General features: G+C 43.0%; 1 protein-coding gene across 3 annotated transcripts in view; it reads left to right on the forward strand.

Moving 5' to 3' along the window:
• The first annotated feature begins 120 nt into the window (after nucleotides 1-120).
• Nucleotides 121-15,625, forward strand: part of MAPK14 (mitogen-activated protein kinase 14) — a 25,770-nt gene continuing 10,265 nt past the window's right edge. For 2 of the 3 annotated variants that reach the window (XM_048070980.2, XM_048070981.2), the window contains exons 1-8: nucleotides 121-403; nucleotides 7,198-7,327; nucleotides 10,786-10,844; nucleotides 11,212-11,323; nucleotides 11,861-11,890; nucleotides 12,357-12,404; nucleotides 12,875-12,989; nucleotides 14,016-14,087. In XM_048070980.2, coding sequence (XP_047926937.1) covers nucleotides 288-403; nucleotides 7,198-7,327; nucleotides 10,786-10,844; nucleotides 11,212-11,323; nucleotides 11,861-11,890; nucleotides 12,357-12,404; nucleotides 12,875-12,989; nucleotides 14,016-14,087 — 682 coding nt within the window. In that variant the 5' untranslated portion in view covers nucleotides 121-287. The remainder of the gene's footprint in view (nucleotides 404-7,197; nucleotides 7,328-10,785; nucleotides 10,845-11,211; nucleotides 11,324-11,860; nucleotides 11,891-12,356; nucleotides 12,405-12,874; nucleotides 12,990-14,015; nucleotides 14,088-15,625) is intronic. The other variant, XM_066983143.1, reaches the window with a different exon arrangement.

The raw sequence follows: 15,625 nt of genomic DNA on the forward strand, positions 1-15,625 counted from the left end.
GTGACAGGCTCCGAGGTGGGAGGAGAGGGGAGGAGAAGGAGAAGGCGAGGGGAGGAGAAGCCGCTGAGGGAAGGGGGGAGCGGGCGGGGCGGCGGCCAACGGTCGGCGGCGTGAGGGGACGGCGCTGCTGCCGCCTGCGGGAGGAGAGGAGGAGGAGGAGGAGGAAGGGAGAAAGGGAGGAAGGAAGGAAGGAGCTGCTCCTGCTGCTGGACGTGGTGGTGGTGGTGGTGCCCCGGGCAGAGCCTCCCCCTCCCGCCGGGCCGGGCGGGGCGGGCTCCGCGGCCGCGATGTCTCAGGAGCGGCCCAAGTTTTACCGGCAGGAGCTGAACAAGACGGTGTGGGAGGTGCCCGAGCGCTACCAGAACCTCTCCCCGGTCGGCTCCGGGGCCTACGGCTCCGTCTGGTGAGTGCTGAGGTGGGGGACAGGGGGCCGCCACCCCCCCCCCCCCAACCGGGGGGGCTCCTCTCCCACTCCCGGCTTTCCTCCGCCGCCGTTTTTTCTCCCCCCCCCCCACCTTCGGTTCAACAGCGAAACCGCCGAGAAGCCAACGTCTCGCCTTTGGAATGCGCCGGGGATTGCACCACATGGCAGGTGGCACTAAAACAGCTTTTTTTTTGTTGTTTTTTTTTTTGCAGGGGAAGATAATCACAGCCCAGCTCCCCCCCCTCCCTTGAGCTCACACGGGCTCGTTTCCCCCCTGCCTTCCCCAGTGCTTGGCAGGGGGAGGAGGGGATGGAGCCCGGCAGGGCCCCCGTCGCTTTGCAGGGCCCGGCAGCTCTCGTCCCAGTTTCGTTCAGGACCCAGTTTCTTGCAGGATGCGGCCACACGCCGGGCCCCTGCGTTGTGAGCTGGAAGCTGCTGGTGGAGGGGAGGCTGCGGGGGCCCTGTGCCCATCCCTGGCTTTCTGTCAGCGCATTTGCAAGCCTTGTTTCGTTTGCAACGTTAGGCCAAGGCAGGAGAGCTTGTTGTTGTGCTCAGTGACTGAATTACTGCAGTGTGCAGCCTGGAAGAGCAGCGTCCGGGTGTCAGGGCTGCAGCATTCAGCAGGGCTTGCAGCTCACGGTGTAGTCTTTAATGCTTACCTAATATGAACGCATGCCTCGGTTGTAGTTCCTCTGCTGAAACATGTTGGATCGTTAAATGTGAATCAACTTGGCTGCATACTTCATTTAATCTGAAAGACGAGGTCGTGTCTGAATCCGGTTGGCGTTTAGGCTTTAGCAGCCGTATGGTAAAGGTGTATGTAAGCGTTAGTAGATCGCTGTGTCCTTTTACTAAGAAATTTCGACACTATGAGCATTCTGCTTTTTATTCTCTGTCCTCTGGCTCTGTCAAAGTGTGATCAGAGTTTCCTAATAGGAGTGCGTAATGGTTGTACGGCTGCCGTGCTGCTGTATTTGAGCAGGCGTGCCTATTTTTCATTAACATAACGTGCAAATTCATATCGTAAATATCATTTATGTTTTAAGGATCAATGCATACTGGCCTCTGGTAATAAAAAAAAAAAGGTTGCTTTGCATGTGCTGCAATTTTGAAGAAGTAAAGTTCTCTGCTGCTCTTTAGCTAGCTGTTAAAAATTGTCAGGAAGCTCTGCTTAAATCACGTGCATTTCTTAAAGCTGCTGTGCCCTGAGTATATAGCTGCTTATATGCCACAGAAGACAAAGGCTAAGCAATGTCCTTTCTGAGTGTTTTTATATTTGAAGGGTTTAGCTCTGGTGAAAGAAAGGCCTAGCTGATAAATACCCCTTTAAGTGCCACAGTTACATAACTCCCCGAGTGCAGTCGGAAATGGATTTGCTCCGTGCCTTGGCCATTGTAACTGAGGTCGGCCCTACACGGGCTAGCCCGTTCCCCTTCAGTTGTCCCCCTCCCCACAATCTCCCATTGTGCGCGTACCACTTCCAATGTTTGCTTTCACAACCAATAACTGAAGAGTTTGCATCACGAATTTCCTGTTTTGCTGTGTCAAAACTTTCAAAGATTGTGCAATTGTGTTCAGCCCCGATGAAACAATTTGGTATTGGAAGCAGTCGCAGACATGTGGCACATGAGCCTTAGCGCGGTCCCTGTTGATGGTTTTCTTTACGTCCTACTCAAAACGTGCTTCAGAAAAGATACTATTCAGGAAGACTAGTAACATAGAAAGTATGTCCGGATTAAAAAAAAAAAAAAAGCCGTGCATATATAATTCTCTTTGATCTGTAATGTTGTTAAGCTGCAGCTGGTGATGCATAGTATTTAGGATGTTCCTACAATGACTTGCTCTGCTCTCTGTTCCTTTACAGATTTTTCTCCCTCTTCTCCCTCCCCCTCCTGCTCCAGGAATAAGTTACCAGTTTTATTTCAGACTTGGACTTTGGAGTACCTCTGTATTGGGACAGGAAATTGTGGGGTTTTAACCACCCTTTGACTGGTTAAATATACTCCCGTATCTATCTGCCTACAGCATTATTATATTAGAAGGCAATGAGATGCTTTGTTGTTTATTTAGTTGGCAAGATGAGGGATTTAAAAATGAGGTAATTCTGGAAAGTGGAAGAAAAAAATAAATAAAAAGAAGAATTAAGGCAGCAAATGAATCATTTAGATTATGGAGTATCTGCTGTATCTACTTTAAATGTCTAATGTAAGTACAACCCAGAATAGCCTTTTTTTTTTTTAAATATATATTAGGGTGTTCTGAGATGACTTTGTGTAGTCAGTGGATGGAGAAAGGCATTTTGTGCTGGCAGTTTAAGGCAGCCAAAGCACATGCATAAAGTTAGAGCAAATATTCTAGTGTTTTCTGGAATACCGCGTGCAGTAGTGGGAGAAAGAGACTCAAACATCCCACCCGAGTATCTTTCAGTCTAGGAAAACTGAAAATGTAAGGAGCTGCAAGTAGGGATTCAGCAGCGCCAAGCCGTTGAGAAGCATGCCCTGTACGCTCAGATTGTTTGTTCCGAAGTCACGTAACAATTGCAATGGCATCTGTTGTGTGAAATATTTCATTTGTTCCTGCCAGCGCTCTGTGCGTTCGTGCAGCGCAGTCTCTTGCATGGAAAGGGTTTGGTCAAAACCTGTAGCGAGGTCTGCGCTAAAGCACGTGGGCTCCCGAAGCGCCGGTCAGTATACCTGGTGTAAGGAAATGCGGGGGTGCAGCGTGCCGCAGCGGGAGGCTGCGGGATGGGGACGGGATCGATCGGTGACTCAGTGGCGCTGGAGGCTCGCTGCGCCTCTCGTCTGTGCCGGGGGAAGGCTCTGCAAGCGGCTGCAGTTCAGCCGGTTCTGGGCTAAGCAAGCGGGTGTTTCGGTGCTCTTCGCCATCAGCTTCGCAAATGTGAAGGCAGATTGGGTGTGCTCCTAGGAGTTTATTTTATTCATGGTGTTTTTTGTTTGTTTTTTTTTTTCAACAGTTATTTGTGTGTCGTGTTGATACCTGTGCACGATAAGGCTTTTGGTTTAATTGCTTTGCAGGCTCTCTGCGTTAACCTTATTTCCTTTGGAAAGGAATTGCACAGCTGAGACTCACCCCTCCTCCGAAACTTGCATAAAGGTCTTCCAGCCTTTCTTGTTCGTAAGCTGCCAGGCTGTGTAGCTGTTCTCCCCCCCTCTCTGCAGTTTTACCACCACTGACTCCGAATTTCCTGAGTATTAGGAAGACCCTGACATAATTCCCTACTTTTAAGCTAATGGAAAGATACTATGGGTTTAAGACATCTTAAGACATCAGACTCTGGAGGAAACGACTAAACCTTAAACATCCCCTTCGTAGCAGTTCTGTGTGCTTTTTTTTAACCAATGTGTGTCTTTAGGCTTAGTAATCCCTTATCGAGGCATGCAGGTGCCTCCGAAGTACGTGTGCAGCCTGGGGAAGTGCCTGCAAGGTGTGGTGGGTACGTGAGCAGTGGTTTGCAGGGAGTGGGATGGAGCAGCCGCGCAGGTGGCGGTAGCAGAACACACGTGAGGAGGGATCGCGTGGGAGATGGGCACGCACAGGAGCAGGGAGCAGAGCTCTGAAAGTGAAGGCTGAACCTGCTGGAAACTTCGTGGATTAAGAAATGAAGTGGGAGCGAGCACATCTTTGCTAGAGGGAGGTTTTTGCTGCAGCTTTTATGCTTTTATACAGCAGAACCCAGCGCAGCAGAGGAGGATTTACAGCTTCTTGCAGTATGTTGGGAGGGTAAATGATTGCCACGCGTTCATAGACGGATCTCAAAAGCAACTGGTTTTGCTGATAAGCTCTTGGGTACTGCAAACTGTGTTTTGCTGTCTGTAGCTGGGGACGCGGGAGCTAACTCCAAGGGTACCAATAAAACGCTTCAGTTAGCTCGGGTCTGTGCACAGGCACTGGCCGTGAGCAGCGTGCCATTTAGCAAAAGGGTTTTTGCACCAAAATCGGCACTGTGATTATCTGATGTTTGAATGCATTGGACTTGCAAGTAATTTTGTGTGTACTTCAGGTTCTCAGACTGCTACAGATGTTATTTCCAAGAAGATGTAAAATGAATCAGTGGGTAGGTTCCGTGAAGTGATTGCTTTATTCCAGCTCTTATGCCCTGGTTTCAGTTCAGGGTAGCTCAGGACTGGAGGTGGAGCTCGCTTAGTGAGGGAGATGCTGTGCTGCAGTGCTGTGTAACGAGTCATAAACTGTGGAAGCTGTGATAAATTCTGAATTGGTGTTGAGCTTGTTTTATAAGGGATTTAAAACTGTGGATCACACGGTTTTTCCCAGTTGGGCTTTTTTAGGTGCAGTACGATCAGTGTAATGCAGCTGTTTTAAGGCTGTGCTGAAAGCCAGCTTAGTGTGTCTTAAAATGTTTTGCAGCGTGACACCTGCTGTGCAGCTCTGTGTTTTGTACTTGTAAATGCCATCAGGCAGTTATCTGTATGGGCAAAAAATTACTCGGCGTGCCTTTATCTGTAGGGAAACAGGTTTTAGGCCTCCAATGTGGCCAAGTTTAGAATTCCTCTGACTTTGAGAGTAACTCTAGGTTGCAAACGCAAAGTAACGTGGTGTTTTCTCTCCTGGACTTGTGCACGGTGTCACTGCTGGTTAAATAACTTCTCATTCTGTGGAGTGCAGGTCTCCTTGCAGGTTGTAGGTCTACAGCAAGCTGATGATTTGATACGACCCCAAAAATGTTGTTAAAAATAAGGTGAAATTGAGTTTCCTTTGGGCTCCTGAGTAGCTTGTGTTGTTTCTGGTGGCTCTGAAGTCGTCTTAGAGAGTCGTGTGGGAACCAGGAGGGAAATCTGACCTTGGGTGGTGGCTGTGAGGGCTGTCGGTGTGCGGGGCATCCCCTTCTCTTGGAGATGAAAGAGAAAATGGTGCACGCCGCCTTCTGCACCTGAGATATTTGAAAGCTGGTGGAGCTTCGTGACTAATCCACAACAGGCTGTATTGAATTCAGATGACTAATCTCGTTTCTGCACCAAGTCCTAGAAAACACCTTGAGCATCGTTAAAATATCGTCATATAATTAGAGCCTGAATTAGGTTTGCTTGCACTTTGCAAAGTGGTAAATGTGAAGCTAAAAAAGGCGTTCTGTGTTCCTGAAGTGTTGCAGCTTAAATATCAGCCTTCCATGGGTAGATGAAAACTTGATGTAGGTCATCTGAAAGCAGGGTTACAAAATGAACGTGGCTCCTTCCACCTGTCCAGGCTGAGCGAGGTGTAAAGGATAACGCTGGTGCAGAAACAGTGATTTCTGGGCATCCTTTTAGGCAGCACAGTGTGGCTTCAGAAATTCAACTGTGGCAATTTGGTGCTGCCGTGATCTCCCTCCAGGCCCTGTTTTCATATCTCTTCCGGAGGTTTCTTTGCACTGTGCGTGCAGGTGTCCCTCGTAGGGAAGGAGATGCCCTTCGGCCGCCGTGCGCAGCGAGCTTCTCCGTTCTCTGCAGGTCCCTGGGGAAGGATTGCAGCCTGCAGGAAATACAAATATAAGCTTCTTCCTAGGTCTTGTAAACATCATATAGCAAGTTCCTTGGGATAAGTTATCTCTTTGCAAGCAAATCCCAATTAATGGCTTCAAGTATAGATGGCAGCTACATTTTTTTCAGGTGGGCTTTGGTTTCTTGTATGTGCATCGTGGGGTTGTTCTAGGACCGTTTTTGTGATTGGCTTTGGGCCTCCTATTAGTTGAGGTCGTTCACACTTTATGCTTATAAATGTGAAGCTTTCCTTTTCACTTGATGCTTATCAGAAACGAGTGCATGCTGGCTTTTAAATGGAATCAGGAGTCCAGCCTGAATCAACGTGCAGCAGGAAAATCAACCGATGCTGCTCTTCTCTGACTTCCTCCCTTCCAACTTGCCCTTTGTTGGTTATCTTGTATCGAGTATAACCTTGATTTCACATCTTCTGCTTCTCCTCCCCTTTCCTTTTTTGACAAACCAGAGTTGGTTTTAGATAAGAACCTCAAAGAAGAGAAGAAAGAGGAGTCATTTAGTTCACAGCTAAATGCTTGCTTTTCCTCGGTTCCTTAAACGTAAGCCCTAAGCCCTGGAAGATTTGTGCAGCGTGTCGGAAGTTTAACATACGTCTTCATGTGCTTAAATGTTTGGTTGCTTCGAAAGTTTAAAGCTTTTGCTTCTGAGTTTTATAAAGAGATGATCCTCCAGAGGATGATTTTACACTACAAAGTATTTCTATCAACTGCACTACAAGTTGCCAAATAAATGGCATTGGTCTTTGTGGCTTCTAAGAAGAAACGTTATTTTAATTCTTTTATTCTGCTAAAGGGACAAATTTTGGTAAAGTACAGCTAAATATCATTTACTAACGTGCATTTTTGTATAACAGGAATTTGGGATTAGATATGCTATACCTAACAGATTTGATTTCAGCTTCAACTGAGATTAATAACCGTCATAGTTGGTTTTTATTAGGAGCAGGCTTTGGGTTTTTGTATGGGCTTAAACCATCAGAGATGGTATCTTGAGCATAGCAAATTATTTTGTGATGAAGTGTGGTTTATGAAAGTATGTTTAAGAATACGGATAACATTTACAAGGAGTCTTCTTCCCTCCAGAGTTTCATGCTTTTATTTATGTTTAAAAGCACGCTTAGGAATAATTTTCATTGAAAAAATGGAGAAATCAAGTTGACTGAGACTCAGTCTCCGCGTAGTTGCTGTCTGGAGTTACTGCCTGGGTTTGGGGGTGTTTATGAATTATTCACTTTGACAATTCGATTACTCTTTTTTGTAGCTCTGCCTTTGACACAAAAACCGGGTTGCGTGTGGCTGTAAAGAAGCTGTCCCGACCATTTCAGTCAATCATCCATGCCAAGCGGACCTACCGAGAGCTGCGGCTACTTAAGCACATGAAGCATGAAAATGTAAGTTAAGGGAGATGCCCTGAGAAGTTGGGCTGTCCAGTGGGCATCCACCAGGGCTGAATTTAAGGATCTCCTTGCACAGGTTTTTCTAAAACTAAGTATGAAGCTTGCAGTCTTCCAAGGCATTATGGTTGAAGAAAAGCATGTGGTGTTGTTGGTTTTAGTTTTTTGGGGTTTTTTTTAGATCAATTCTGAATTAAAAAGTCTAAGATTTCCTAGAGTAATTTGGAAGTTTCTGCTTAGCAGGTTATTGCTAAGGATTTAGGACACAGGTGCTATCAGTCCATTCTCCTGGTGTACAGTAAGCTGTAATTGCTGTGATGTTAAGTATTTATTAAAAAAAAATACATATATATCAAGATTTGGTGTGTTCTGGAGGGTTTTACTTGTTTTGATTTCCATCATGTTATCATGTCAGAAGGGGATGGAGTAGATAGATGTTCACTAGATTCCTGTAAATAAAATAAGGATAAAGGGGGTGGTGGGGGTGGGAAATCAAGGTGTCTTTTCTTACAAGCCATCCATTATCAGCAGGGGAACAAATGAAATAGAGTGTGACAGATGTTATGTTGAACTATGTAATAAGCTGTCTAATCGTTTTTCAGTATAACTTCAGTTTGCTGTAGAAAATGGCTGAACAATTCTGTGTGTTTGTGGCATTGAAGACACTGGCATATTAATTCTGTATGCTGTTAGGAGCAAATACTGCCTGCAGCAGAGCAAAAAGTCTCATGACTTGCCCTCTGTAGAGCTGTCAGAGTGCCTAGAGGAAGGAAGGCTCTTGGTTTTCGTCCAAGCAAACTCCAACTTAGCAGGAGGGAAATAATGTTTAACAAGTGGGCTGAGCAAGCCGCCTACTTTTATCTAAGGCAACAAACAAACAAGCCTGGTTTCACTGGAAGGTTCTCCCCGGACGGTCTGATCAGAGCTCCGTCTTTTGTGGCAACGGTAGTTGTGTGTTGTGGCTTCTTAGCACCGCTGCCAGCAGGTGGTATCCCTTAAATCTTCCTGGCATTTGTAGCGTGGCTGACATAATGGGAACTTCTGAGATGTTTGTGCTATTTGCAACAGTATTTTCTCAGTGCCTCTATGTGATATGGTTGTCTTAACGGTAGAGATAGCATTTGATCCTGCTTAATATCCATCCCCTGGCGGTTGTTCTGGACCTTCTCACATACCTGAGATATCCTCCAAACTGTTGCAGAGAAAAGCTTTGAATGAAAGTTTAAATAAATAAATGAGTATCAGAGTATCGATCCATTTTGTCCAAGCTAATACAATTGAACAGTGGAAATTAGTTTGGTGCGACGAGTTCTATGTCTCGTGTTCATTAATATTTTTGACATCAGCATTGCAATGGGCATGTATGTATATATGTATATATAATCTTTGAGAGTAAGGGATAAAAGGATGTTGTTTAAATTGTTTATATATAGAAATATTTGTTATCAGTTCATCATACCATCATCCGTCTGTGGGACGTTTATCTAGGTTGTGGTTTAAAATTTTGCAGATGCAGGGATGTTTAGAGCCAGTTCTGACAGGCTTGGTAGTGCTGTAGTGCACTGACTGTTCAGGTCTCAGGTTGGAGGTAGAGGACGGGGTTTTGCACGGCGCAGAACACCGCAGAATATCTGGTAGGTATGGCATTTTAAGGAGCCTGAGCACAGGGTAGTTGTCTGTGTCCCGTATCGAGTCTGGTCATGTTGATCTTGAGCAAATAAACGGACCTGCAGAGCAGTCCAGAATGGCTGCGTAATACTTGCAGGCTCCACGAGGCCTTGTTAGCTTGCGTAAAGCACAACCCCGAGCAGATGTGAGCGAACTTGGACTTGTGTCGTGTGAAGAAGTTTTAAGCTTTGCGACAACCTAAAACGCTGCAAGGGGTATGCAAAATTTGGGAGTGGGGCTCTCCATCTGTTGGTGACCACACTTCCTTAAAACTGACGCGGTGATGTGCTGCAAAATGACTGAATTTGTGTTCGCGAAACTTGTTGATGAAAGATACGGGTAGCGTGACAGTGAGCTTTACTGTGTAGCAAGATAAAAACGATAAATGAAAAAGTTGAAGTCTAGGTGGCAAGGTCGGTTTTTGTCTTCTCATGCTAAACTGGGTTGATAACGTTGCGTTTTTCTGTAAATATCAATACGGAAGAGTTCACCGGAGAAAGAAAACATGAGAATTATTATGCAGGGTGGATGTTATAGTTTGAAGATGATGTCTGTCCAGAAACAGAGTTGTGATGTGTATGAGGAGAGGCAGAAAAGCGTTCATTCAGGTTCCCCAATGAACATGGAATCTAGAATATATAACATAGATTAGACAGAGGCTTTTATTGCCTACCTGCTTGTTCTCTTTTCCAAAAACAGTCTAGCTTCCCTGAAACGCTTGGCTTTAGTTACTGGCTTAAATGTAACTCAGTTGGCTCTGACATCCTTGGCAAGTGTAAATGATGAGATTAAAAAAAAAACAAAAGTGCTGAAGGGGAACCACAGGAGTGGCTAGCTTCATACGAACACTTGAAGCGTTGCTGAAATGTTCATGATGCTTATGTATCCAAGACAGGTGAGATTCAGACTTCAAATATGAAGAAGGAACCTGTGTCTTTATCTCACATTTTCACCAACTAAAAGGTTACTCTTAAGGAAAAGAAGGTTTAAAAGCACATCATAGTGAAAATTAGAACATTTTGGACCAGATTTGGGTTGTTTTCTAAATTAAATCTAAATGACTAGAAGATACTTCCAGGTTAATAAGGAATAGCTGTTCATTTCCACGAAGTAGCTCATATATGCCCTTTTACCCTTCGCTATTAAAACAGTTTAGGTGTGAAAAGGAAAGGTGGAATAGAGGCTCGTAGGGCAGCAAATACAAGAGACAGTGTGAAGCTGTCTGCTCCGTGTGAAACTCGGGTCCTCTTTGCGTTGCACTGTTTTCCTGACTCGCTTTCTGGTGTAGTCATTATTATTCACTGCTTGTGCTGCAGATCCTTACTCAGTACACGTGGGAAAAATACAGTCTCCTAGGCCTGATTTAATGAGGAGTCACTGGTATAACTAAGGATTTAGCAGGAAGCAAACAGATTTCTGTCTGGTGTTTTTTCATTCATTCATTCCCTGAGCAAACTTCAGTCGTTTTTTGAAATAAAGTATTCTAAGCCAGTGTTTACACCTGCCTTGAATTGATTTATTGTGGCTCCCATTTGATGTTTTAAGTGGACGGCTGGTGTGAAAAGACACGTGTATTTTGACCTTAATGTTTTTGTACACAAGAATGTACGCTTGTGTCTGATCTTGTATGAATACTAATTTGTCTACATCTGAATGATTTGTGTAGTTGGAAATAAAACATCTAGTGGAATGAGTAGTTTTCTGTTCCACAAAGGACCTTATTAACTGTATCATGTTATGCTATGAATGTTTTTCACAGCTCTTTCACTTTACCTTTTTCTTTCTAGGTTATTGGTTTGTTGGATGTGTTCACCCCTGCCAAGTCACTAGAAGAATTCAATGATGTGTAGGTAACTTCTCTGAAGATTGCAACAAAACATCTTTTTTTTATCTCCCATACCTCTCCCAGATTATTACAGGAATTGTTGTCACCTTAATTTGTCTGCCATTATTCTCAACCAGTTGTGAAATACAACACAAAAGACACTTCAACATCCAACACTATTCCACTCTTCCAATTTGTTCACTCGTTTTATTAACTAGCGCTGTAGGAATTGATGTACTAATCTGCTACATCACGTAGTGTGTCATGACTATATTTCATTCAGCAACATGCCTGGGACAGCCAGCCCTGCTAGTGGTGCTTCATAAGGAATTTTTATCCTAATCGTGCTGAAGAGATTGCTTCATAGCCTGTTTCCTTTTGTTCGCAGGTACTTGGTGACACACCTTATGGGAGCAGATCTGAACAACATTGTGAAATGCCAGAAACTCACAGATGACCATGTGCAGTTCCTCATATACCAAATTCTTCGGGGGCTGAAGGTACCTGCAGCTGTGCTGCCCGAATGTTGATAGCCTATCAGTGGGAAGTGCAAGTTCTTGATGGAAGTCATAGCCTCAGGGGTTCATATGAGTGCATAGAGGGGCTTCTGTAACTTTCCTAATGGATTGTAGGATAACCTTTTATTGTTGTTCTTTCCTTCCATTCCTCTTTGGAGCTTTGTAATGGTAAAGCTATGTATAATTTCAGAAGATATTTGTGTACGCTCCTGTGGACAGAGTCTGGGAAGTTACGTAGGGTGCTGTCCTTTAATCTGCCCTGACTATGAATCTTCCATTTCTTCAGTTTCATTTTTTTCTCTCATTTCACTCATGGCAGCAGTGCTCATGGGTGTTCCTAAGGAGAGACCAAGTGCAATACCTATGTACTTGAAACCTACGGATGCTATACTTGGTTCCTCCTGCAGACGAGCTGTAGCATTTTTATTGCGTGGGATGGGGTAGGGCAGCGTTGTCTAGTGAGGAAATGAGAAGAAGGCTACTTGGACTGTTAATAAAATTTGTTATTTTGCTTTGCAGTACATCCATTCAGCTGACATAATACACAGAGTGAGTATTAACCATGAGATTACTTCCTGCAATGAACCAATGCATTTTAAAAATGTAACACAGAATCTTACGATGTAGTCCCTACAGAATTGAGAAGAAATTTTCTGAGAATTATTTTCGTTAAACAGTCAAAAGTTTAGCAATGGGAGTGGTTCTCAAGATCCTCAGTTTCTGTTCCTGTCTCTGTTTGAAAGCTTGTATCTTTCTGAAATAAGTTCTCTATTTGTTAAATACGCATCTACAGCACTTGTGGTGCAGTCAGCCTTTTATGTATTTTTGCTTGTATTTGACACTTCTGCATACACCAGAAGAGAGCTGATTCTGGGATGAAATTATTTTCCTGAGTACAGAGAGTTGAAAACTACTTGGAGTCTTATTTTCTACTTGCATTTACATTTTTATCTACTTTAGACTTGTGCAGCAATGTATATACTGCCAATAATGCTGATGTTGTTTAATTTTTTAGGATTTAAAACCTAGTAATCTAGCTGTAAATGAAGACTGTGAGCTAAAGGTAATTAAATCCCACGTGACTAGTTTGACTGTGATCTGAGTGAATGCATTGTGGATGTCCCTTGGATTTAAAGGGGGAATTAATTTTTCTACCTTACAGAAATACTTTTGTGAACCAAACTAATCATGTCCTTCCCAGACATAAAGGGCTTTAAGGATGCTTATACAGAATTCATGTTTCTTCTCTGGGGGTTCACATGTTTTTAATGAATCACTTTGAAAGTGAACAGTTAATAGCTTTAGTTTGGACTTGGTTGATTTAGAGACGAGATAACTAGATGTAATTCTGATAGAGTGCTGTGTTATTCTAGGCTGGTGTCTTTTAACAAGTCACGAAATTTAATTTCGTAATTCACTTTCGCAGTTGCACCACTCGTCCTCCACCCAATCCAAGAATTGCAAAGCAGTTAAAGCAAACAACTAGACGTTGTAGCACGGCAGTAATTGGCGGATGTCTTTTCTGTTCTGTAGATCTTGGATTTTGGCTTGGCTCGACACACAGATGATGAGATGACCGGGTACGTGGCTACCCGGTGGTACAGGGCTCCTGAGATCATGCTGAACTGGATGCATTACAACCAGACAGGTAGCGCGTTTTACTAACAAAGGGTTTCTCAGTTCCTGAATTCCTGGAAAAAAAGGAAGTCATCCTATGTACATGTTCCTTTCTGTTTGATTGTGTAAATCGACAGTTACGGTAATTACACGCCAGTAAGGGTGATTTAAAAGAAGGCACAGAAATAGTATTTGAACCGCAGTCTTGGATCAGCGTTATGAATCATTGTGATAACATGCACAAGACTTATTTAAAGTTGAACCTTTGAAATTGCAATCAGGAAAATATTGTCAACACTTACCCCTTACTTTTCCTAGCACAGTGGCTTTTAAAGTGAGTGAATGGAGTGTATCTGAGCAAGGAAAGGATGCCTTTCTAGGAAGCTGCTGGAAATGCACTTTAAAAATGTCTGTGATTACGGGGTGAAGAAATGCTAAAAATGCATATAAATGTCCCTTCGTTTCCTCTCTTTTTAGCCACTTCTTCCTTGTTACATCCTCCTGCCAGTCTGAATAGCTTCCCAGCAACGCACCTTGCTTCCCTAGAGTGCTTTCAGATCAGGCACAGAAAGGAGGAAAAAATACTGAGGAAGTTCTAGTACATGGGTGCCCGTGTAGCAATAAAAAGAATGTGTTACTCTGGTTTCATACCTTACTACTTTTCGTCTTTTTTCTATTCTTCTTGCATGTATGTGGGCTTGTCTTGTATCTGTAATATAGGTGGTGGTTGTTGGGGTAGAATTTGTGTAAGATCATATACAAATTTATTCCTTGAGTCTTGAACGGGTTTCTTCCTCCTTGAGACTTTGTAGATAGCTCCCTAGCTCTGTGGTGTCCAATGCAGGTTACCTTCTGGAAGGAAAACTTGCCTGATGTAGCATTATGTTATCTGGACAAGTCTTAGCCATGTGGTTATTGAACAGTGTCAGCTACCTTGCAGGTTGTTTCAACACCATGAGGCTACTGAAGCACAAAGTTGTTTGTAATTGTTGGATAGGGTGATTCTATCGAGACTTTATTTTTCTGCCTTATGTTTTTTTTATTTTATTTTGTTCAGTTGATATTTGGTCAGTGGGATGCATTATGGCTGAACTGTTGACTGGAAGAACGTTGTTCCCTGGTACAGACCGTATCCTTTACAAGTAATGTATTTTCTGTAAATGGAAGTTAGAGATCTCCACTTTCACATACTTCATGAGGAAACAAGTTCTGTGCTTTTTTGTTGGTTTGTTTTTTAAATTACTATCAATGGTTTCTTTCGCTCACAATATGATGAAGTGAGTTCTGAAATCATCACTGTGCAAAGTGGAAGAGGCAAATCTATTATTTTTTATTGTCTATTAGCATGACTAGAATTGTGCTGATCATCTTTGGGAGTTGGTTTCTTATTTAGTTTATTTAAATTTATTTTTCTTTGAGGTTGTAGAAAATAACTGCTTGGAGTAGTCTGTCTGCTGTGAGTCCTCTCATGCTTCACGTTTCTAGCAAATGTTAAGCATCCCTTCTGGCCTCTCTTCTGCATCCTGGTGGTATGCTGTGAAAGCAGTGGGTTTGCAGATTCCTTAGTGCCAAGGATCTCATTCCAAACTGCTCGGCAATGTTTAGGTTCTACTTCCATGCTTGAGCGTAAACAGATTGCGAGCCTTCTTTCACTGTATGCTTGTATTGATGTGAAAGCTCAAACTTGAATAAAATCTCTTCCAAATTATTTCTGTGGTATCAAAGTGGGCTTGGTAGGACACTGGCAAATTTAAGCAAGCAGTTTGTAAGAGCTGGTGGTGTTTCTCCCCAGGAGACTTGATGCAAAGCGTTGTACTTAGAACTTGTGTTTTGTGGCTGGACAGACTTACAGGGGTAATTCACCTCCAGATGTTTCATTGCCTAAAAACTGGGGTTTCTTTGCAAGAGAAAATGATGTTGCCCACTTTTTATTAAACTTAATTCTTTCAATTTGTTAATCTTATTATCTTTTGTTAATTTATTAGTATTTATGTCCGTTAATTGAAATATATTAGCATTTGATTAAAAGAAAATCTTAGTGCAGGAAGTGCTGGCCTTCTGTGTACTGTTACTTCTGGAAGGCATCCAGGTTCCAAAACTCCCTGGCAGGGGGAGCAACTCAACACAGTTCTGACGCTTTTATCTCTCCTTTTGATATGCTCTAGCTTCATCATTTTTCTCTTTTTATGCCTGTCGTTCTGTAATCTCTCTCCAAAGTTGTTGAACTCGCTGTACTCTACTGTTTAGTTAACTTTGGCATATTTTTCTGTTGTCAGGAATAGGAGCAGACTAACATGAAAGTGGCTAAGAAGCTAGAAAAAAGTTACTTTCTGTCAGCTGATTTAGCATTTATATTTTGGTGTAAGCAGATTTTTGTTTTTTCAAGGGGAAAAAATTAAGAATTTGTTAAAATACTAGCAAAGTTCTTTAAGCTATTGATGTTATTGCATCCTAGTAACAGTGACATTTTACAGTTTTAAAAATCTTGATACTTGCAAATAAGATATTTCCTAATAGGATTTGAAACATATAAGAAATGTCTCACAGTGTGTTCTTTATGACTTGAAGAAAGTTCTCAGGCTTGGAAGATCTGTTTTGTTCTACAGCAGTGTTTTTAGCTGTGAACTGTAACTAATAATATCCACAAAGCAAAATAAAGTTTGCTTT

Source organism: Anser cygnoides, chromosome 25 (genome assembly GCF_040182565.1).
Source record: "Anser cygnoides isolate HZ-2024a breed goose chromosome 25, Taihu_goose_T2T_genome, whole genome shotgun sequence".
In the NCBI taxonomy this organism is placed as follows: Eukaryota; Metazoa; Chordata; class Aves; order Anseriformes; family Anatidae; genus Anser; species Anser cygnoides.